A 24,573-nucleotide genomic window follows, 5' to 3' on the forward strand; every position below is an offset into this window, starting at 1 on the left:
GTCCCCACCGCTGCCATCACCTTGCCTCCTGAGCTGGCGGACTTCGCCCGGCGTGTTCAGCGAGAAGGAGGCGGACCGACTACCCCGCATCGGCCCTCGATTGCCCGTGGACCTACTGCCCAACGCACCACTGCCTGTGGGACGCCTGTATTCCATGTCGGAGCCCGAGTTGGCCGGCCTCAGGGACTTCCTGGACAAAAACCTGGCCCGAGGTTTCATCCGGCCTTCAAAGTCCCTCTCTCGGCCCGGTCCTCTTCGTGAAGAAGAAGACAGGGACTTGCGCCTGTGCTGTGATTACCGCCGGCTAAATGCCATTACGGTGCGGAATCGCTACCCCTGCCGCTCATCCGGAGCTACTGGAGAGGTTGCGGGAGGCCACGATCTTCACCAAGCTCGATCTCCGGGGCCTACAACCTGGTGCGGATGCGAGAAGGAGACGAATGGAAGGCGGCATTCGGCACCCGATACGGACACTCTGAATACACTGTCATGCCATTTGGGTTGACCAATGCTCCGCCGTTTTCCAGCACTTCATGAGCAGCGTGTTCGAGACATGTTGGATCGGTTCGTGGTTATCTACCTGACGACATCCTGATTTACTCGGTCCAGGAAAGCCACCTTCGACACGTCGGTCTGGTTCTGCAACGCTTGGAGCAACAACTCAATGCGAAGCTGGAGAAATCGTCTTCTTCCGGACTTCCATAGAATTCCTCGGGCATATCATCTCGCCCGAGGCATAGCCATGGACCCATGTAAAGTAGAAGCTTTGTGTAGCTGGGAAGCCCTCGTCGGGTGAAGGATGTTCAGCGCCTGCTGGGCTTCGCCAACTACTACGGACCTTCATCCCGGGCTTCGCCACACTGACAGCTCCACTTACCCAGCTCCTCAGGAAGAAGGTTGCATTCGGTGGGGTCCCCGCAGCAAGAAGCATTCACAGCCCTCAAGAAAGCCTTCGTCACGGAACCCGTCCTGAGGCATCCCCACCCGCTCCGGCCTTTTGTGGTGGCAACAGAGGCGTCAATGTGGCTCTGGGGCGGTGCTGCTACAGGCTCCGGCAGATGGCGGCACACTTTTTCCCTCGCTTACTACTCCGGAAACTCAATCCTTCCGGCGCAACTACACCATCTGGGAAAAGAGTTGCTGGCTATCAAGGCTGCATTCGAGGCTTGGCGACACCATCTGGAGGGCCCGACATCAGGTGGAGGTCGAGCGGACCATCGGAATCTCGAGCACCTCACCACAGCTCGGAAGTTGAACCAGCGGCAGATCCGGTGGTCATTGTTTTGCCGGTTCAACTTCCGCGTGACCTACATTCCCAGCGGTCACAACCGGGCGGATGCCCTGTCCATAAGCCAGAGTACCTCTGCGCCAAGGACCCCCTTCCTCCACGGACAGTGCTGCGGCAGAAGCCTTGGCCACAGCACGGAGCCAGTGGACTTGCGGGCCCAGGTGCGAGGCGCAGCGCCAGGGCGCCTGGTCGCAGCAAAGGAGAGTGGAGGTGGGCCCCGTCTCCTTGGACCTTGGAGGAGGACTTACTCAAGTTTCGGGGGCGATTATATGTGCCCACAGGACCACTCCGAGCCCTCGTCATGACCCAGTGCCACGACAACCCTGCAGCAGGACATTTTGGGTTCTTCAAGACCCTCCACCTGGTGACACGGACCTTTTGGTGGCCCCGAGTGCGGCATGATATACATGCCTACGTGACATCCTGCGTACCGTGCCGGCAAGCCAAGACCGCCACGGGGGCCCCTCCCGGGCTCCTCCAGCCCTTGCCGACACCCGACAGACCCTGGGGGGCGATCTCTATGGACTTCCTGACAGACCTGCCGCCGTCCTCTGGGTTCACCACGGTGCTGGTGGTGGTGGACATGCTCACCAAGATGGCACACTTCATCCCATGCCGCGGACTGCCCACAGCCGCAAAAACGGCCCGTCTCTTTCTGCAGCACATCTTCCGCCTCCATGGTCTACGGACAGGGTGGTTTCGGACCATGAGTTCAGTTCACAGCCCGCTTCTGGAAGAGCCTGATGGCGCGTTGGAGGTGCAGGTGTGTCTGTCGTCATCGCACCATCCGGAGACCGGCGGGGTACAGAGAAGGTCATCGGTATACTGGAACAGTATCTCCGTTGCTTCATCAACCAGCAACAGGACAACTGGGCCGACTACCTGTCCCTGGCGGAGTTTGCTTTTAACAACTCTCAGCACACCTCTACTCAGATGACCCCGTTCTTTGCCAATGTGGGGTACCATCCGCGGCTCTTCCCTCTGGCACCACCGGACTCTCCTGTTCCCGAAACGCAGACCTTCCTGACGGAATTGCATGCGGTCCAACAGTTGGTACGTCAGCAGCTGAATCGGGCAAAGGAGGACTACAAACGGTCCGCCGACCGCTCCCGACGGGCAACGCCCCCGCTGGCAGTTGGAGACCGGGTGTGGCTCTCCACCAAACACCTCCCGTCCGACCGCCCGGTAAAGAAGTTGGACCACCGATTCATCGGCCCGTTCCCTGTCGAGGCAGTCATCAACCTTTTAGCATGCGGACATTTACTGCGGCTGACCTTCTTGCCCTGCGAGATTCCCCTCTCTCGCGGGTTCGGCTCTCCATGCTATCGAGGGCCCATCTTGAGGATGGGTTTTGGAACCCTGAGAGATGGCATGCCAAAAATAGGAGACTCAAGGGTTTTTTAATTAATTGTTTTAATAGATTTTTTAAGGGGAATTTTAATGGGAATTAAAATTAAAATTTTAATTTTAAAATTTTATTGGGAATTTAAAGGGAGGGGTGGGGGAGGGATTCATGGGGAGAGAACCCGTCGGGAGGGGTGGAGGGTTAAGGCGGGCGTTGGGGTAGCCCGTCGGGAGGAGCCAGTCCTTGCAGCGTGCTTGTGACGGTTTTAATAGGTTCGGAGGTTAGGGGGAGATTGCGTTCCTGTTGGTGAGGGTGGCCTGATTTCTACGGTAAGTGGGAGGGCAGATATGGCGGAAGGGGGATCATATCGTTCTGGGGCGCGCGCCGATGCTTACAGGCGATCGCGCGCCCGATCCCCGTCCTTTTCCCGTTCCCGGATGGTCAAGACCCCCAGAGCCTGGGCCTTGGCTGATGTTATGCAACGCACGGTCCGTAGTTAATAAGGCCCCCTAATATACGACCTTATCCAGGGGCACTGCGGACCTTATGGGCGTTCGGAGACCTGGTTGGGCCCAGAAGGGGCGTGCCCTTGTTCAGATGTGCCCACCGGGTTTCCGTGCATTCCATCAGCCGAGGGCCAGGGTAGGGGTGGTGGGGTGGCGGTTGTGATTAGAGAGCCTAGAGCCGAGGGAGACCACTGTACCTCAGATTGCCGGGTGCGAATCCCTCTTTGTGAGATGGGGTCATAGGTGCCAGATGGGTTTGCTGATCACGTACCTGGCTCCTTGCTGCGTGACAGCTGCCCTGCCCGAGCCCCTGGAGGTGCTGGCCGGGGTGGCAGTTGAGACCCCCAGACTTTTAGTCATGGGGGACTTTAACTTGCCATCGTCCGGCTCGTCATCGACGGCAGCTCGGGAGTTCATGGCTTCCATGACGGCCTTGGACCTGACCCAAGTAGTTGATGGCCCTACTCACATTGGGGGTGGCACTCTGGACCTGATTTTTGTCTCTGGTCAGTGGTTGAGAGATCTGGACTTAAAGGAAATAGTCACTGAACCTTTGTCATGGTCAGATCACTTTCTTCTTCGCCTGGACTTTCTGACCGCCATTCACCACCGCGGGAGGCGGGCCGACACGTTGGTTCCGTCCCAGGCGCCTGATGGACCGGAGGGTTCGGACGGAGCTTGGGCCATTTCCTGAGAGTCTGGCTCACGGCTCGGTTGAGGAACTTGTTGCGGCCTGGGAGCGGGCGCGGCGGGGCCTTAGACCGGTCGTGCCTTTGCGACCTCTGACCCGGCGCGGGTCCCAACCGGCTCCTTGGTTCTCCGAGGAGCTGAGAGGATGAGCGCGGAGAAGGCGCCTAGAGAGTTCCTGGAGGTCTAGCCGTTCAGAAGCTGATCGGACACTAGTGAAGTCCTATACTAGGGCTTACCTAGTGGCATTGAGGAAGCGGCGTACCTCGCCTCCTCCCTCATTGCATCGGCAGATAACCGCCCAGCCGCCCTGTTTGGTGACCCGCTCCCTCCTACACCAGGGGAGCGGATGACCCGTGCAGGGGCGTGCTGAGAGTTTAACGGTTATCTATCGATAAAATCGTTCAACCGGGATGGTTTGGACCAAGATTGCGGTGATCTGGTGAGGCGGCTGAGGCGGTCTTGGTGACATTTTATGGGATGAGTTTGACCCTGTCGCTCCGAGGACATGGACAGGTTGTTGGGAGGCTGAATGCCACCACATGTTTACTGGACCCGTGCCCCTCCTGGTTGGTGCTGGCCACGCAGGAGGTGACACGAGGCTGGCTCAAGCGTTCTGGCGCTTCTTTGGTGGAGGTGTCTTTCCGGCCGCCTGTAAAGAGGCGGTGGTGTGGCCCCTCCCCAAGAAGCCTTCCCTGGACCCGACTGTTTTAGGTAATTATCGTCCGGTCTCCAACCTTCGCTTCGCGGCGAAGGTTGTTGAGAGTCTGGTGGCATATCAGTTTCCCTTGCACCTGGATGAAACTGTCTATCTAGACCCGTTCAGTCCGGTTTCCGACCGGTTACAGCACGGAGGCGGCTTTGGTCGCGTTGGTGGATGATCTCTGGAGGGCCAGGGATAGGGTTGTTCCTCTGCCCTGGTCCTATTAGACCTCTCAGCGGCTTTCGATACCATCGACCATGGTATCCTGCTGCGCGGTTGGAGGATTGGGAGTGGGAGGCACCGTTTATCGGTGGTTCTCCTCCTATCTCTCCGGCCGGTCGCAGTCGGTGTTGACAGGGGGGCAGAGGTCGGCCCCGAGGCGCCTCACTTGTGGGGTGCCGCAGGGGTCGATCCTCTCGCCCCTTCTGTTCAACATCTACATGAAGCCGCTGGGTGAGATCATCAGTGGGTTCGGTGTGAGGTACCAGCTGTACGCGGATGACACCCAGCTGTACTTTTCCACATCGGGCCACCCCAACGAAGCTATCGAAGTGCTGTCCCAGTGTTTGGAAGCCGTACGGGTCTGGATGGGGAGAAACAGGCTCAAGCTCAATCCCTCCAAGACAGAGTGGCTGTGGATGCCGGCATCCCGGTACAGTCAGCTAAATCCACGGCTGACCATCGGTGGCGAGTCATTGGCCCCGATGGAGAGGGTGCGCAACTTAGGCGTCCTCCTGGATGAACGGCTGTCTTTTGAAGATCATTTGGCGGCCGTCTCCAGGAGAGCGTTCTACCAGGTTCGCCTGGTGCGCCAGTTGCGCCCCTTTCTGGACCGGGAGGCCCTATGCACGGTCACTCACGCTCTTGTGACGTCTCACCTGGATTACTGCAACGGTCTCTACATGGGGCTTCCCTTGAATGGCATCCGGAGGCTGCAGTTAGTCCAGAATGTGGCTGCGCGGGTGATAGAGGGAGCCCCTCGTGGCTCCCGCATAACACCCATCCTGCGCAGGCTGCACTGGCTACCTGTGGCCTTCCGGGTGCGCTTCAAGGTTTTGGTGACCACCTTTAAAGCGCTCCATGGCTTAGGGCCGGGTTATCTACGGGACCACCTACTGCGACCAGATACCTCTCACCGACCCGTGCGCTCTCACAGAGAGGGACTCCTCAGGGTGCCGTCAGCTAGGCAGTGTCGTCTGGCGGCGCCCAGGAAGGGCCTTCTCTGTGGGGCTCCCACCTCTGGAACGAACTCCCCAGGACTCCGTCAACTTCCTGACCTTGAACCTTCCGTCATGAGCTCAAGACACATTTATTCATCTGTGCACGACTGGCTTAGATTTTAAATTTAGAGGGGTTTTAAATTGATTTTAATATTTATATTTTATATTTATATTTATATTTTTAATAATTTGGGCGTTAGAATAAGTTTTTTAAGGATTATTTTAATTTGTATATTGATGTTTTATATGCCTGTGAACCGCCCTGAGTCCTTTGGGAGATAGGGCGGTATATAAATTCGAATAATAAATAAATAAAAATAAATAAACCCGGTAGCCTACCGACTGACCCTGCCACGATCCATGCGGATCCACCCCGTTTTTCACCGGTCCCTTCTAGTTCCTGAGGCCACACCGAGTCCCCTTCGGTGCCCAACAGCACCCGTCACTGTCGCCGAGGACGGATCGGAGGAATACGAAGTCCACAGCGTACGAGACTCCCGCTGGCTGAAGGGTCGTTTCCAATATTTGATCGCGTGGAAGGGATACGGGACTGATTTCTTCTGGGTAGATGCCTCCGACGTTCATGCCCCTGACCTAGTGCAGGCCTTCCATGAGCAGAACCCAGCCCGACCGCATCCCAATCGTCAGCCCCGGGGGAAGGGCCCTGCGGTGAGGGATAGTGTTGTGACCCAGGTTCCTGGACCCGGACTCCTGGACTCGGATGATTCAGAAAGTGAGGGAGAAGACCTGGCCAGCCCTGCTTCTCTTGAGCCCTTTCCCTCCCTGGCACCCACTCAAAGGGAGGAGGAGGGGCCGGCAAAGCCTGATTCCATGGAGCCTCCTTCTGATTTGGCAACGCCCCAAGAACAGTTTTGGAGTGATGCAAGGTTATGTAGGCGTGATCGGCGTGCGCAGCAGCGGAAGAGTTGGGACAAAGCCAAGTCATAATTGTCATGCAGTGACATCTGCAGAGACTATAAATAGGAGGTGGGACTTCCTGGTTTTTTGTCTTGGACAAAGTAATGAATTTGGGCGGGCAATCTGTATCAATGGAGGGAAGAATATATTCGTGAGTAATTCTGGCCTTATCTGTAATTTCCTTGTTATCTCCAGAAACTTGGCAGGCCCGTGGGTAGACGTAGCCAGGACATTTATATATATGTAAATAAATCAGAAAAGGAGGCCTCTGACTGACTCTTTGCTGGGAGTATTGGGGGAAGGGAAACAGAACATCCCGTGTGGCCAGTACCATCCAGGAGGGACACGGGTCCAATAAACATGTGGTGGAATTCAACCTACCCAACAACCTGTCCATGTCGTCAGGAGTCACAGGATCGAACTCAGCCCAGATAACATTCTCAAGACTCGTCTCCGCCATCCCACCTGGATCTATCCAATCAGTGTCCAGGCCGTCCCGAATCTGAGCGATTTTATCAGACAGATACTGAACAAAATCCTCAGAGTGTCCCTGTTGATAGGCATTTATCTCCCTCCTCCCAATTCATTCAACATCCATAGATTTGTAAGGCTGGAAGGAACCTCCGAGGTCTTCTAGCCCAGGGGTCACCAACCTTTCGGACCTCAGGGACCACTAAATTCATAATTTTAAATCCCGAGGACCACTAATATGAATTTTTTAAAAGGATAAATAGTATTTAATGCAATATAAAAAATGCAAATAATTTTTCTGCGGACCACCAAAATTTTCTCGTGGACCACCAGTGGTCCATGGACCACTGGTTGGTGACCACTGTTCTAGCCCAACCCCCCCATCCAAGGCAGGAGACCTTATATCATGCTAGTCAAATCGTTTGTTCAATCTCCTCTTAAAAACCTCCAGTGTGGAGCAAACCACAACTTTGGGAGGCAAGCTATCCCATTGATTAACTGTTGTCACTGCAGGAAATGCTTCTTTATTTCCAGATTGGATCTCCCTCTATTTTATTTATTATTTATTTTATTATTTTGATTTATATACCGCCCTTCTCCCGAAGGACTCAGGGCGGTTCACAGCCAAATAAAACAGAGATACAAAAATTAAAAACATTATTAAAAAACTCATTCAATTAGGCTAAAACTAAAATACTATAACGAACTAAAACTCTATTAAAAGCCCCCATTGAAACTATTAGGCCAGCCCTGCGCGATGAAACAAGAATGTCTTTAACTTGCGTCGAAAGGTCCAGAGGTCAGGGAGCTGACGTATCCCTGGAGGTAGCTTGTTCCAGAGGGCAGGAGCCCCCACAGAGAAGGCCCTCCCCCTGGGGGTCACCAGTCAACATTGTCTGGCCCACGGCACCCTGAGGAGGCCCTCCCTATGGGAGTGCACTGGTCGATGGGAGGCATTTGGTAGCAGCAGGCGGTCTCGTAAGTAACCCGGTCCTATGCCATGGAGCGCTTTAAAGATGGTAACCAACACCTTGAATTGCACCCGGAAGACCACCAGCAACCAGTGCAGCTTGCGCAGGAGAGGTGTTATGTGGGAGCCTCGAGTTGCTCCCTCTACTACCTGCGCAGCCGCATTCTGGACCAGTTGGAGCCTCCGAGTGCTCTTCAAGGGGAGCCCCATATAGAGACCGTTGCAGTAGTCTGGGCGAGAAGTGATGAGGGCATGAGTGACCGTGCATAAGGAATCCTGGTCTAGGAAGGGACGCAACTGGCGTATCAGGCAAACCCGATAAAAAGCTCCCCTGGCGACGGCCGTCATATGATCTTCTAAAGACAGCCGTAAATCCAGGAGGACGCCTAGATTGCGAACCCTTTCCATGGGGGCCAATGCCTCGCCCTTTACAGTCAGCGATGGAGTCAGCTGGCTGTATCGGGATGCCGGCATCCATAGCCACTCAGTCTTGGAAGGGTTGAGTCGAAGCCTGTTTTTCCCCATCCAGACCCGTACAGCCTCCAGACACCGAGACATCACTTCAACGGCTTCGTTGGGGTGGTTAGAGGTGGAAATGTACAGCTGTGTATCATCAGCGTACAGATGACATCGCACCCCAAAACCACGGATGATCTCACCTAGCGGCTTCATGTAGATGTTGAACAGGAGAGGCGAGAGAACCGACCCCTGTGGCACCCCACACGAGGTGCCTTGCGGCCAAACTCTGCCCCCCTGTCAACACCGTCTGCGACTGGTCAGAAAGGTAGGAGGAGAACCACCGAAAGACGGTGCCCCCTACTCCCAACCCCTCCAGCCGTCGCAGCAAGATATCATGGTCAATGGTATCAAAAGCCGCTGAGAGATCTAATAGGACCAGGGCAGAGGAACAACCCCTGTCCCGAGCCCTACCAACGCGACCAATGCCGTCTCCGTGCTGTACCCAGGCCGAAAGCAGGACTGGAACGGGTCCAGATAGACAGTTTCATCCAGGTACTGAGGGAGCTGTTGCGCCACCACACTCTCAACAACCTTCACCACAAAACGAATGTTGGAGACAGGACGATAATTCTGACGAGCTTCTGATGAGCTTCCAATCATTGCTTCTTGTTCTGCCCACAGTTACTATGGAGAATAGATTTCCTCTTCCCTTTGGCAGCCCAGGTATTGGAAGACTGAATCATGTCACCACTAACCCTTCTCTTTGCTAGGCTAGACATACCTAATTCCCTCAACCAGTCCTCATATGATTTTGCCTCCAGATCCCTTATTATCTTTGTTGCTTTTCTCTGCATGCTTTCTGAGGCCTCAGCATCTTTTCCCACTATGTTTCCACTATGTATTTCCATTCTTAATGGCATTGTACTAAAATGAACAGAAGCTCTAATACACAGATATTTTCACTTTTTGGAACAAACGTTGATTCCTTATCATAAATTGCACGCTTCCCACTATCGGCAGTTGCAGCTGTTAAAATTTCCCATCATTTCAGTCCCCAGTCAAAAAACATGATGACCTCTGCAAGAAAGTAAGAGAAGAAAGGAAATGATCAAGCAACTTTAGCAGAGAAATGCCAGGGTGCTGGCGATCAGAACACGTTGCATTCAGGAAAGTGTAATAAAGCAAGTTAGAATATTGCTTTGATCAACAAGTCTTTTCTGACTGTAAAGCAGATTTTTTTTTCTCTGTTTCTTAAAAAATAGATGGGGAGACAGTTATGGATAAATGTGAAAAATTATTGATATTCAAAACCTGGGCTCTGTCACCAAGCAATAGTCAATCTACCAATCTTTAATTATTTTTCCTTAAAGTCTTTATTTCATTTATAAACCACTTTTCCTCTTTGAGCACTAAAATGGTAATCCACTTTTAAACTTTTATGTAAGAGTACATCTGTCTCAGGGGTGAAATGTAAAATTTGTTACTACTGGTTCTGTGGGCGTGGCTTGGTGGTGGTGGTGTAATGTGACTGGGTGGGCGTGGACAACTTTTTTTTACTTTTAAAAGCATTTTTAAAAAAATGCTTTTAAAAGGTTCTGGCGATCAGGCAACTCAGCTGGGATTGACAGAGGAGCCTTTTTTACAACCTCTTTGGCTGAAGAGGTTGTAGAAAAAATGCTTTTAAAAGGTTTCCAGCTGAGCCGTGCAATCATCAGAGGCTAACGATCCCAGCTGAGCCACGCAATCATCAGAGGCTTTTTTTTTTACTTTTAAAAGCATTTTTTCGACCAAAGAAAAAATGCTTTTAAAAGTAAAAAAAACCCCAAAACCTCTGATGATCCTGTGGCTCAGCTGTGGGGGCGGGCAGGGATTTTTCCTACCGGTTCTCCAATCCACCCCCCGCCATCACTACTGGATCGGGTGATCTGGTCCGAACCGGGAGCATTTCACCCCGATTTGTCTTAATGTTTTTATTTCTTCATTCTGCTCTGATTAATATTTTCTTCCTGGCTCTTCTCCCTCCTGTTGGAAGAAATTTTCCTGAGTTTGTTCCCAGTTGGGAAGCAGTCACCGATGCTGAGAAGAAATGACACAGAAGCCAGCTGCCAGAAAGCAGGGTTCTTTAATTCAGGAAGGCAAGAAAAGTAGTGACAGAGCATTCCTGGCTTGCAAGCGGATTGGGGATGTGACTCGGAGCCTTTTATGCTCAATTCCCCTTTGAAGCTCCTGCAGCTTGATGGGTTTATTTGTGTGCCTCTAGTTAAAGTGATTGCCCTGGATCCTTCTTCCTGCCTTAATGGCTTAATCCTGTCCTAGGACCTTTGTCTTTCCTATCCTGGGGATTACTTTTGTCAGGGGGTAGAAAAAAGGGAGTTCTGGTTTACATTGGAAAGTTTATTTTTAGCCTGATTCCCCTTATCTTAATGGTTCTACTTAAGTGCTTCTTTTGTAACAGCCATTTTGAGTTTTTCTTTTAAGCTGGTGCTTCTTAGTTTTCTTAAAGGGGGAAGGGCTGGCTTGAGTCTCTTGACACTGTCTTCTGAGGCTTCTGGTGCTGTGAGGTTTCTGACACTGTCCTTTTGGGGTGTACTTCCCGCACTCCCTACTAGCAATGCCTTGCAAAAAAATCATAACTTTATGAGACCCTGAACTGGCTCAGTTCCCAATACTATGCAGAATTATTCAATAGCTGGAGTAGTTATAAAAGGTAAAGATTCCCCTCACACATACGTGCTAATCATTCCCGACTCTAGGGGGCAGTGCTCATCTGTTTCAAAGCCGAAGAGCCAGCGCTGTCTGAAGATGTCTCCCTGGTCATGTGGCCGGCATAACTAAACGCCAAAAGCGCACGGAACGTTGTTACCTTCCCACCAAAGGTGGTTCCTATTTTTCTACTTGCATTTTTTACATGCTTTCGAACTGCTAGGTTGGCAGAAGCTGGGACAAGTAACGGGAGCTCACCCCGTTATGCAACACTAGGGATTCGAACTGCTGAACTGCCGACCTTTCGATCGACAAGCTCAGCGTCTTAGCCACTGAGCCACCGCATCCCTCCTGGAGTAGTTATAGTGTATGTCTAAAAGCCCAAAGATATAGCATCTGACAGTTAATTTTTGATTGTAACTTGGAACTGTAGTTTGTATCCTTGACCTTTATGATTTCGATACTTAGCTCAACTAGTTTGTTTTTAACTTTGTATACTGGCCATAATCACTGCTGTTAAGTTTGGATGGCATTTACCTTGTTTAAATAAATAAAAAACCCTAAATGTTCTGCCTTTGGACTATTGATTCTGGACTGATTGCAGACCATTGCTGCCAATTATCACTCCATCTTTTGGAACAACTGTTCAGAATTGCTTGGTGAGATGGCTGATGTTTACATTCATTCAATCAATCAATCACCACACTGCAAGAGAGAATCAGGAAATGCTGTTGCCCTAATCATCTTCTTGTGAGTGCTCTTCAAGGTGCTACTATGGTGAAGATCAGCGGATCAATCAACCCCATTAATCAATTGCTGATAAACTGAGACACATGCAATTGCATTTTTAGGTGTTTTACATTCTGCAAAGATGCGCTTCGAATGCATTATGACCTGAAAAAGAGGAAAATAAATCTGATATTTTAAAAACATGCTGCTGCTGTTGACCTCTATGTTGTTTGTTGTTTTAAATAAATCTTAAAGCGATTAGTAAGAGTTTCCCACTGTACTGTAAAAGCTTGTCAGTGCAATCAACACACTAACAGTGGAATGATGGGAATTCTACTTTCTACTTTAATTTCCTTATTTTCTAATTTCAGGATCACCTTTCAGGGTTCCAGGCACAAGAAAGCATGGGGTGCCCTTGTGATTGTTGTGCAAAAGACTCACTTTCTGTCTGTTGATAAATAGATTTCTGTATGCATTCTCTATGTCTCAGCTTCAATGAAGGATATAAGGAATTGGTCTCTTGTGTGTCTGAAGGAACAAGGTTGTCTTGGATCCTTGTGGAAGTGTGGAATTGGGATTTTGCACATGGAGGCCAACAACAACTTTGTGCATTGGTGGGTGGCACAGGGTCAACTCTTGTGTGGAAAATTAGAATAGAATGGAATGGAAGGGACCTTGGAGGTCTTCTAGTCCAACCCGCTCCTCAGGTAGGAAACCCTATACCTTTTCAGACAAATGGTTGTCCAAACTCTTCTTAAAACCTTCCAGTATTGGAGCCCCCACAACTTTTGGGGGCAAGTTGTTCCACAGATGAATTGTTCTAAACTGACAGGAAATTCCTCCTTAGCTCTAGGTTCTTTCTCTCCTTGATTAGTTTCCATCCATTGCTTCTTGTCCTGCCCTCAGGTGCTTTGGAGAATAGGAAAAATTTTTTGGACATTACATGACTTGTCTTGGAATTATATTCTGAAATAGTGGCAAGTCACAAGTTCTCAGGTTGTGATTTGGGGCCTTGAGCAAAACTACAAGGAAGAAGTGCTTCTGAATGCTTTTGGGCTTCTGCACCTTTTATTTCCAAGAGAAAACTGTTTTCTAAAACTTCTGAGCTTAAATGTTTCAGGTATGTTTCTTGAGGATCTGAAAATAAATTTTACAGCAAAACCCCCATATGGTTTCAGCCTAAGAATGAAGAGCAAATATAGTGCAAAACAAAAGAGTCAGTGCAGAAATCCTCATGTGGGTTATGTGGGAGCAGATGTTTTAACTTCTTTTATAACAGATGCAGGAAGTATATAGAAAAACAAAAATTGCCTTGAACGACAGCACAAATATACTAATTCCTGGAAGATGCATGTATGGAAAAGATTTGTAAAGCTCAATCCTTGGCAGACGATTGCAAGTTTTGTTTTATCAAGTCTCTGAACATTTACCCGCCTTATGTAAGCACTTGTGCGGTGGAGCTGGGCTGGGGCGACAATTGGCCTGCCAGGAGAGAGAGCTCTACATGCCACCTGTGGCACAAGTGCCGTAAGTTCACCATAATGGCTCTAGGGCAGCAAACTGCAATGTAACTGTAGTTGTTTAAAATAATTCTACAGTTGCTGGGCAAAAAGAGGGCAAACTCTCATAAGATATTGTGTTAATTTTGGCAGCTTAATGATCTCCACAGTTGGGGATGAGACATTTCTGACACTTCTATAAGCCAAGCATAGTTTGAATGTATCTGGCCCAGCCTCATTAGGCAAGTGAAATCTACATGCAGAATAGTCTTCTAACGTTCTGATTATAAACACAATATTGGGAGCCGAAATCTTCCAGCTACTCTTGTTGAAAGCCAGGGAAACAGGATGGAAAGATTTATAGCCCATCAACAATTAAAGACATACAATTGCCTTACATGATGCAAGGAGAGAAAGGGGCCAACGTATCTCCTAGAGCCGTACAGTTGGGGGTTACGACAGTTGGGGGTTACAACAGAGAAGGCCTGCCTAGCCATCCCTCCATTTCCTAAAGGGCACGTCTAAGCCGATCTTCAGTTGAGGATTCAAATATACCAACCAACTTGTGCCATGTTGGGTCATCATTTCAGAGATATGTGTTTACTTAAAAAGAGTAATAGAATGACCACAGGCAGGTAAAAAAACACGAGAGACTTCAGAATTCCTGCCAGCTTCCCCATTGTGTTTCCTTGTGGCAAGGAGCATCGGAAACCCTTTCCTTCTTTCCTTTCCTTCAAAAGTTCAACATATTCCAAGCCCATGTGCACATTTTAGGAACATGCACCATTACATCCAGGCAGTTAATTCTCAGTAAGCATGCCCAGGAAGTAAGTGATCAATGACTCACAATTGAATATATAGCCTGCTTATATTTAAGAAGCATTGTGCATAAAATATTAAATAATCTGAAATGTCTTTCTACAGAATTTGTCATATCGGTTCCCTTTCCTTTCCTTTCCTTTCCTTTCCTTTTGTCCCACTGAATATTCTTGTCTATTCCCTTCCCTGGAAAATTTTTGTATTTCTGCTTTTAAATATAAATAAATGCTCCATTGAAAATATTTTGTGCTTCTGTTTTTTTTGTCTTTCATCATTTTAAATGTTTACCTGATAAATCAGCCTTTTTCAGCCTGATGCTCCCTAGCTGCATTGTACCACAATTCCATCACACCCAGTCTGAACAATGTTGCTACAGGCTGATTTAAGGAAGTGTTGCGTCAGTTACTGGCATGTTAACTAAAAATAAAGGGATACCAAAAATTAGGTGCCAAAGTTACTTTATTATAGCTCATGGAAGTAGGCATTCGAGATGGCATATGAAAGAGTAGAACATGGCTTCCAAAACACACAGATTTTCTTCCGTTTAAATTTACATAGACAAATACAAGATTTATTGACAGACATATTAGGGAATATTCATAGATGTCTCAAAGGTATGAAAATAGTATTTCTTAAAAACAGTGTTTAGAAAGTATGAAGCAGACGTTCTCGAAGACACACCTCTAAAATAAGTGCTACCATGTTTTCACTTTTCTATGATGGAAAAAAAATAGGGGGGGGAAATGCCTTATAATGACAAGAGCAAAATGTAGTCTTGTTTGCAATGGAACCTATGCGCAAAGTAATTCCCTCTAGATTTAAGTTTCGTTTCTTCGCTTCTACAGCTGCCAAACGTATACCAGAACCAGGGTAGATAGATACAAGTAGCTAGGAAACTATCCTACAGGTATTCCTTATCATAGCTTATTTGTAATTAAAAAAAAATTGTTAGCTTCTTTAATACTGAAAAGCAATATAAAATTATTTGGGGAAAAAAAATGTAAAAGTTTCCCTGACGTGACCACATGAGAGTCAAGGGTTTGTGCAAGTACTCTCAGATGTTCTGAAGGGTTTTGTTAAAAGCAGTCCTTGTGTCAGTAGTCAAACATATGAAGTTAGAGCAAACGTAAACTGAGATGCAGACCAAAACCGTTTTTCTCAATATCAGAGAAGAAAAATGTACTTGAACCAAGATTTCCACTGGGAAAAATCAAACATTCAGTTAACTTCACTTACAGAATAAATGTTAGATAATATCACCAAATAGCAGCTGGGGCGAGGGGTGTGTGTGTGTGTGTGTGTGTGTGTGTGTGTGTGTGTGTGTGTGAAAGCCCAGGACCCCAGTTTGCTTATGCATGGAATGATCAAAAACATTTTTTCTTGCACGTGCTGAAGCTCCAAATGGAGATAGAGACCTGGAGAGAAAGATGTGCAAGAATATTTTCAAATGGCTTAACAGGATTCTGGAATGGCTTTCTGTTTCTTTCATTTCAAATAGAAATACAAAATTAAGAAAGCAGATGGCTGCAGTCCGAAGACCTTAACCCAGGTAGAAAAAGTGGTAGAGATTTCCACTAAAGGAAAGCTATGTAAACTAGAAACAAAAAGATCCACAGGCTATACCAAAGTGAGGTATTCGGGTAGGTCAGTTGGTCCTTTAGACCAACTAAGAAACGTCCCCTAATTTCACAATATGGCAGCTAAAAAAAAAACCAAACTACTGTGAAATTCAGGTATCTGACCAGAAGTGGTTATCTCCATGAAAGTTGACACCAAAAATATTTCTATACCATCTTAACACAGTCATAATTAACCAGCCAGCCCTGCTTCTATAGCACAGCAACTGTGTAACTCTTAAAGCTGGCCCCTAAAATAAGCCATTATTAGAGATCTCTAATAATATCTCATGCAGAACAGGGAAAATAAGCTATTTATTGTCAAAATATTAGACGTCCCATCATAGATGGATGGATTTACAGAAGGAAATGAAACTGGAAGAAGCCCCCGGGAGTATGGCTTTATGTTCTCTTTACGTATTTCATTTCCTTGCTTTTATTTCTTTATCTGATTTATATTCCACATTTCCACTGGAATACTCAAGGGAAGAGAACTCCTGTAAATCAGCAAAATATAAGTCAATCCTAGACTGGGAAGGGAAACCCGGATGGCTTTTTAGCTACCGTTCACCACCAGTTGCCATTGAGCTCTGCTGGTTGGGCTGCAAGGCACTGTACTTCAGCCTCTTCTGGGGGACCAGTAGCTTCCCCTCACTTGCCATTCAGTTTCGGATGCAGTTCAATAAGGTAGTCAACCACAGCCGAGGAAAGTATTCCCTTACTGTGTATGCAATATGGCTATCCTTCCTTTTGCTTCAAGCACAATGGCTGAGCACTCAAGGACACGCGATACCTCCTTAGGAAATGCCAGGTAATTCCAACATCCTACCTTAGATAGCCCCAGCAAAGCAACACAATACTAATGGGACACACAACTGCCTCTTCAACACAAAGATGGGTAATGAGAACGGTAGAGACAGCAGATACAATGCTAAGTGTATCTTATCTCCCAATTAATCCACATAGAAAACGGGGGCTTTGAAGCATTCTAGGGGCGGTCATTCCTTATATGCTACAGTCACTTCCATCTATACTTTTTGGGGTTGATTGTCCATATTCACTTTAAGCTAACTATTAATATTTTTTTTAATAATGCAAACTAAACATGCAGACCGGTCATACACATCAGATTCTAAAGAATGCACCGCAGCTATATAGATTTGTATTCAACAACATCAGGTTTCCACAATGAAACCTGAGACAGATGCGGTAATTGCAGAAAAGAAACACTCCCTGATAAGAGCTTCCTTTTAAAAAAAACCCAATATGGTATTTCTTTTGAATGAATGGATGCAATACGTCGAGGCATTGCTGCAAATGCCAACCCTCACCCTGCTTCACGTGGATCTTCAGTCATCAAGCCACTAAGGACTACCCGTATATTAATAAAGTCCAGCCCCTAAGTTGAAATATGTTGCCTGGCCCTGCATTGTACTTGCCAAGAAGGCAAATCAGGAGCCAGAAATGTCCCTGTAGAAACACAGAACACTCAAGCCCAGATGCCACCTGAATGGGAAGGTCAAACTCTGCCACGAAAGGCATCCGGGAGCAAAAGCAGGGCCTGCAACTTGGAGGAAGGGATGGAGAGAAGCCAGCCAGCCCCACCGACAACAGGGTAGACCCTGAATCCAAATTTCAAATCAGGAACTTTTGTGCAGACAGTTAAGTTACATATCATCCCAGTTCATTTAATTAATGGGCTTCTTCCTCTTGCTCAAAGAAAAACAAACCGCCTTAGGAAAGTGTATGAAGAATGTGCATGAAGTTCTCTGTAATGCAAAGGAGCAAGTGAGGAGGAAACCGATTTAAGGGAAAGCTGGAATTACTGGGATGCTCAAGAAGGAGCTTTTTCCTCTACTGGCTCCCTACTTTCCAGATCACTTGTCAGAGGCCCAAAGAAGCATTTCCAATTCATGAAATGGGCTCCTCCATCACTGACCCTTCCATCCTCAGGTTCTCCACCACAACTACCTTCATCTTCCAACCATCCACTATCTCCGGCAGGCTCAGTTCTTGATTCTGACCCTAGTTTCATAGTGATCCACCTTGTTAAGACTTCGCTGTGCAACATCTTCCAGAATTGAAAATGGGAACTGACACCTTGATCCTGGATTGCCCATGACCTTCAGTCTGGTAAACTTAATCTGCATCGATGTGCAGACCTTCTGCGAGAATATGCCCAGCGATGGTTTCCCCATAAATGATATTCCATTTATAGTCCAAGAGCACCACCCAATAGTGGAGCAACAAATCCACACATAGAGTGAACTATGCCGTCATCCAATGCCTTATAATCTCGAAAAAAAAGAGGTTGCTTCTACCATGTTATCCAGATGCTTGAAGAATGTGTATCACAGCCCCTTTCTATTCCACCAGAGACGAACAACTGCCTCTTGTCCGTCTTTGAGAGTCCCAGCACAATCAACAGTGCACAACCTGTGCAACCCATTTGCAATGTTGTGGTCCCTTCTGCATCAAAAGTCACTTTGGCTTTGTGGGACGTAAGTTCTACAACCCATTTAAGGATCCAGCAAATATTGTTAAGTACTCAGTGTCTGTTATGTTTCAAACAAAAAACAAACAAACAAACACCTTATAGTTTTTGTATTCAAGAGAGCATCAGTAAACTCTAATCAATTTACAGATTTTTAAAACCTCACTTCAAACTACAGATACTAAATGATACAATGACCAGCCTCTCTCTCTTCTTCACTGAAAAACGTGAGCCAAAGAGGTACAGTTTGCTTATATAGAATTCATTTGTATTTGGTCCGTTATCTTGATAACTACATGGAATTGATTATGTCTGCTATGGACACAAGATGCTCCTTACGCTTCTGAAAGAATTAAATACTCTAGGTAACAGAAATAGAAATGAAATAGCAAGTCATTCAACAAAACTCAGAGTTCTGTCAACTTATTTTCAAATCCATATAAACGACAGGACACTCAAAATCAAAATACAGAGGTCAATAAATAGGTTTACAAAACAATGTAACAATTCAGATAAAGAAAAATGCCTCTAATGGTTAGATCTGTGTGTCTAGCATCACGTCCAAGAGCTAGCTAGATGCTTCAATGTTTGTTTCTTGGTCTACTGCTGATAAAGTGCATATGCGTAGATTTTTTCATATACAGTAGTTGTCCTTGACTTACAACTTCTATTGGGCCCGGAATTCTGGTCATAAGTCATTGCAGTCATTTAAGCGAGATACTCAGGTGACCGCCTTGCTCAAAGACCACAACCTCAGTCCTCCAAGTGCAGCGGCTAAGCGACTGCATGAGTCATTAAGTGGACGGATCGAAACGGTTGCCTGTCATACAAAGATTCGAAACATCTGAGCTTCATTTCTCTGGCTCACTTCAGACTTTCTCTCCCCCCCCAACGGCGTGCGGAAGGAAGCCACCATGCTGGGCCAGAGAAAGGAAGCTACGGTCTACCAAATTTTTCCTCTCCCCCAGCACAGCTGCTCTCCTCCCCTGTGTGTTAGCCTCTCTACTCTTCAGAAACATTGCAATTGCTAGCTTTCTGGTTAGAAAGGTAGCGAATGTGAGTTTTCTGATTAATAGAAAGCTGGAAAAAATAGAAAGCTAAGAACATGATGTTTCTGAATGGTGAAAAGGGAGTCTGCTAGCTTTTAGAACAATTATGAGGGGAAAAAACCTCCAGCTCTTGCGATGTTTCTGAAGGCAAGGAAGGCTGGAAAAAGCCTTTTTTACTGTTCGGAAACATTGTGTTTTCTGGTTTTTATGGTTCTACCCTTTTCTGAAGGGTAGAAAGATTAGAAAGATGATCGGATATTCAGAACGCAAGCTTCTTTTCTCCACTCCAGTGCTGGAGTTTCCTTCTGCGTGCATGGGGGCGGGGGAGACGCTGGTGCTAGGCTGGAGACAATCTTGAAGGTCTTTGTTTCTCCAGCCCCATGCAGGATTTCCCCTCCACTTCCAGGAGAGGAGGGGAATCCCTTTTGCAGGCAACAGAGACCTGGTGGCTTCTGCACTAGCTTTCTGGGGAAACCAGGAAGAGAAGATTGCAAATAGTAACAGCAACAGCTGGCTTAAATTTTATTGATTTTTAAATTTTCTATTAGTAATTTTAAGGGTTTTTAGTTTTTTATATATTTTAAAGTTTTTTAGGCCAGTTATAAAATAAGTTTTTTAATTTGTATTTTAAATTGTATATTGTATTGTCTGTTTTTACTTTGGCTGTACACCGCCCTGAGTCCTTCGGGAGAAGGGCGGTATAAAAATCGAATAAATAATAATAATAATAATAATAACAACAACAACAACAACAACAACAACAACAACTTAAGACTTACATACTGCTTCACGGTGCTTTTACAGCCCTCTCTAAGCAGTTCACAGAGTTTACAGCCTATTACCCCCAACAATCTGGGTCCTCATTTTACTGACCTCAGAAGGATGGAAGGCTGAGTCAACCTTGAACCTGGTGAGATTTGAACGGCCAAACTGCAGCCAGCCAGCAGAAGTAGCCTGCAGTACTGCACTCTAACCACTGCACCACCACGGCTGACAATCACACGATCTCAGGACACTTAGCAACCTAGTGCTAAGTGCAACCTAGTGCTAAGTGCAAACAAGTTACCAACTGCCTGCCCGAAATGCCATCATGGGAGAGCAGAGATGGTGCGGCAGCCATAACTTCAAGGATGGGCGGTATGTAATTTTGCTTAATCACTCTGAACTGTCATCAAGTGACGAGTTGTAACTTGAGGACCATCTGCATGTCTTTTCTCATTATTCTGATTAATGGCAAGAGTTTTATAACTGCTTTTGAGAAAGCATCGGAAGAAACAAGGGCGTTTTTCATCTTCCCCCAGTGAGGATGTCACAGAGGATGGGGGCATTCTGTACAACCAATGCAAGAGAAATGCAGGCCACCTGATCTGACTAGCAATGCTCTGAAGTACTGGAGGGCACTTCACCTAGTGGCACTGCTTACATAAACTGTTTGTATGTTACTATTATCTTGTGCTGGAGATACGTTTTCAATACGGATGTTTATATATCTGTTGCTGTGCTTTTGGTGAGATGCGGGGGGGGGGGGCTATATAAATTGAATTAATAAATAAATCTGGTATAAACAGAAGATAATCAGGGACACAAATATCCTATGAATACTTATCCATATAAACTATTAAAGTAACCATAATACTATGATAAATACTATGATAATCATCAGGTAGCAAAAAGACTGAAAAATTGCAACAGTGAACAAAACGGTTCAACACACATATACTCTTGCTGCCTCTAACAGATGCTTGTCCTTTGCATTCACTCAGCTACAAGTAACCAAGACCCTCATATTCAACATATTAGTTCATGTATTGGTATAAGTCCCACAAAAATATTTAAACGTGCCTGATTTATCAAAACATTTAAATACTTCCCCACCACCAAGCACCGTATTTTTCGGACTATAAGACGCACCTTAGTTTTGCAGGGGGAAAATAAGAAAAAAGCTGATTGGGGGTGGATCAGCCTCCCAGAATACCCCCAATCAGCTGTTCCCAGAGGTGAACTTTAGCAACAGGTTCGTTGGTTGTGAGCTCTGCGCCTTGCTTTTTTTTCAGCCTCTCAAACCTCCGTTTCAGAGGCTGGGCGGGGCTACATTTGGACTATAAGATGCACCCAGATTTTCACCCTCTTTTTGGGGGTAAAACAATGCATCTTACACTCCGAAAAATATGGTAAGTGAATCAATCTTAATTTAAGCTATATAATAGTTTCAAAACATGGTTTTATACTACTCAAATGGCTAGTAAGCTTTAAAAGTTATTTCAAAAGGGAGAGACACATGGAAAATTTCCTAAAAGGACAAGAAAACCAGTGTTTGGATCAATGGCTCAATTTACTAGGAATGTGTCTTATCAACAGAAATTTAGCCCTGTGCAGGTGTTATTTTAGTAGGGTCTAGGCATAGAGAAATCCTGATAGATTGTGCCTACAGTAAAGCAATAGCAGCTGTGTACAATAATTTAAGCATGCTCACCTTATACCTATTTAGATCCAGTGTTCCTTTGAGCAAGTACATTCCCCTAACAGATTCTTCTAACTCCCCCACTCATGTAGCCCTTGACAAGCATCTCCAGAATGTTAGCCCCCCCTACCGCCCGGAATAATGCGGTTACTATACTGGAGGATTGAGGGGGAAATTAATAAAACTGATCTCCCTATTCTCATTCAAATATCCAGGCTGTCAAAAAGCTGGCAATTTTTGGGGTTATCGGGAGGCGGCAAGTTTTTTGTTTCCAGTGGAAAGTGCCAAACTATTAAAAACACAGTAATACAAATAGCTGGAATACCACAAAAATCACCTATTCTCATACATCTCTAAGTTCTAAAACAACAATGCTGAAATCTCAGTGTATCTTTGTTCTTATCTAAATTCCTGTAAGATCCTGCAAGGTCTTTGCTAACTTCCTTACATTTTGCATTCTGGCAGCAGCCTGCGTTTCCTATAAAATGACTCTAAAAGTAATCTCCAAAGTTGTAACAGTTAATCGAGGAGTCCTAATCAGAATTGCCCTTTCTATAAATAAATCAGTGTAACAGACATTAGAAACAAAGCACATCGTAAAAAAAACACACCCTCTAAAACAGCTAGTACGGAAGCAAGATTAATAGCCCAAACAATGAACATTTTCCTATGAGAACTCCAAATATGTTATCAGTATTGACTGGATAGGCAGCATACAAATCTAATCCTCCCTCTATTCAGGATCGCAAAAAAGGCAAGACTATTAACTGGCATGGTCTGCAGCATATTTGTCACCAATACTACTATTTATTCAACAAAACTGAACTCGAAGCTGACTGTGAACCTAATGCAGACATAGATTTGCCCATAGGAGAGCTCTGTAACCTTTTCTTGAGGTTTCTTTTCTCATACAAATTTTCCCCATTTTTCACCCTTCCATTTTCCAAGAAAGCACAAGAATAATGGTCCTGGCACCACGCCATGTTATGGTCCGGAAGAAAAAAAGGAATGCATTACCAAAAGAGGCGAGGAAGGGAGCGAAAAAGAGCAGCCGATTCCATATAATATTCCTGATCAGGCAGTGGTGCTATGTCTGCATGAGGATGGCATTTGAAAACCACCCCCCAATAAATGGCTTTGTGCAGTTAATGGAAAAACTGCCTTCAAGCCTCAAATTACAAACCTGGTAACAATTACTATTACACAGGTCTATACATACTTTTTCAGGGACTACTAAAGAGAGTAATCAGTAAACAGTTACCACGAAAGGTTCCTCCACCCTGCTATTTTTCTTCTTCTTGATGTTACATATATATCAAAGCAGGAATGACTGCTGAACTTGGCTCAGATTTTGGGATACACCTCGAAAGTCTAGCTTTTTATTATTCCTGTGCCGTTCGTAAAAGCAGAGATGGTACAGCCTCTGTGAGAGCCAGGATCAAAGTGCAAGGTTTTTTTTCCAGCAAAAGCCATGCTGAACTACCATTACTAGTTAGCAGGCCGAACCTGGATCAAGACCTATGTGTCTTCATCGGTTTGATCTTTTGTCGGCTCCTGTTCAGACACACTGGACACGTCGTCGTCTGTCTGTTCACCTGAGTGATAGAGCATCAGTGCGTGGGTCTTGTGGGTAATAGTGATGGCGCAAGGGCCTTGTGCCCAGGGTTCCCCATCCACCTGCATTGGCATCTTTGAGTTCTTCAAGATCAACTGAAATGGAAAAAGAAAAGAGAAGTTAAGTCAGGGTAGAGGACTGTGGAATCTGACAACTAAGAGAGTCCAGGATACTGTTTTTACACAGAACAATAATAGCAATAGCACTTAAGACTTACATACTGCTTCAGAGTGCTTTTTACAGCCCTCTCTAAGCGGTTGACAGAGTCAGCCTATGGCCCCCAACAATCTGGGTCCTCATTTTACCAACCTTGGAAAGGATGGAAGGCAGAGTCAACCTTGAGCCGGTGAGATTTGAACTGCTAGCAATCAGCAGTCAGCAGAATTAGCCTACAACACTGCATTCTTACCACTGTGCCACCACAGCTCTATGCTAAATATATTTAGTATGCACTAAACAATGTAACTAACTGTCCCCTATTAATACTCCCCTATTCAGGGGAGTAACCAAACTAGTGTGGGAATGAACAAATCCCTTTCCCATGGTCTCTTCAGGTTTGCATCTGTTTTATAATTTCTTATTAGAACTTTATGCCTTTATTACTTCATAAGCACCTTAAGGCAGTGAACAGACCCAATACTGCTTCCTTCCTTCCTCCTCCTCCTATTTTCCCCACAACAGCCCTGTGAGGTGTTTGGGCTGAGAGGAAGTAACTGGCCCCAAGCCACTTTCCTTTGTAAGCAACAGAGGAAGGCAGCAAGGTGGCAGAAGAGGCTTCCCCAAAGCAAAAACCTAGTCTGCAGAGTTGCTTCCCCTTTGGCATGAAAATGAAAGCTAGAAAACTCCTGAGAGCTTATTGAAAAAAATGGAACAATTTCTAAACTCTTCTGGAGAGAGGAATAAATAAAGAGATTTTGGAGAGGATAAGAGTTGAACGAGACAATAGTCTTCTCTGAACAATAAACAAGAGAAATGACAATCGTTCATTTCAGAAAAAGCTTTTGGAAAGTATAAGCATTCA

The 24,573-nt window shown here is 46.3% G+C and overlaps 2 protein-coding genes across 3 annotated transcripts in view; both read right to left on the bottom strand.

The window, feature by feature from the left end:
• Positions 1-5,927: 5,927 nt before the first annotated feature.
• On the bottom strand, positions 5,928-14,736 carry LOC131191063 (uncharacterized). Of its 2 annotated transcripts, none has more exons than XM_058168815.1 (2): positions 14,606-14,736; positions 5,928-9,644 (listed from the first exon to the last, which is right to left on the bottom strand). In XM_058168815.1, the coding sequence occupies exon 2, from the start codon at positions 7,125-7,127 to the stop codon at positions 6,192-6,194; it is 936 nt and encodes a 311-aa protein (XP_058024798.1). In that variant the 5' UTR covers positions 7,128-9,644; positions 14,606-14,736; the 3' UTR covers positions 5,928-6,191. The 2 variants fall into 2 exon arrangements, with proteins under 2 accessions (XP_058024798.1, XP_058024796.1); XM_058168813.1 differs by having other exon boundaries at positions 5,928-12,164; positions 14,606-14,726.
• A 22-nt stretch (positions 14,737-14,758) lies between these two features.
• DGKE (diacylglycerol kinase epsilon) overlaps positions 14,759-24,573 on the bottom strand; it is a 39,624-nt gene continuing 29,809 nt past the window's right edge. The window contains exon 12 of the mRNA XM_058168816.1: positions 14,759-23,647. Coding sequence (XP_058024799.1) covers positions 23,456-23,647 — 192 coding nt within the window. The 3' untranslated portion in view covers positions 14,759-23,455. The remainder of the gene's footprint in view (positions 23,648-24,573) is intronic.

This window comes from Ahaetulla prasina, chromosome 2 (assembly GCF_028640845.1).
Source record: "Ahaetulla prasina isolate Xishuangbanna chromosome 2, ASM2864084v1, whole genome shotgun sequence".
Lineage (NCBI taxonomy): Eukaryota > Metazoa > Chordata > Lepidosauria > Squamata > Colubridae > Ahaetulla > Ahaetulla prasina.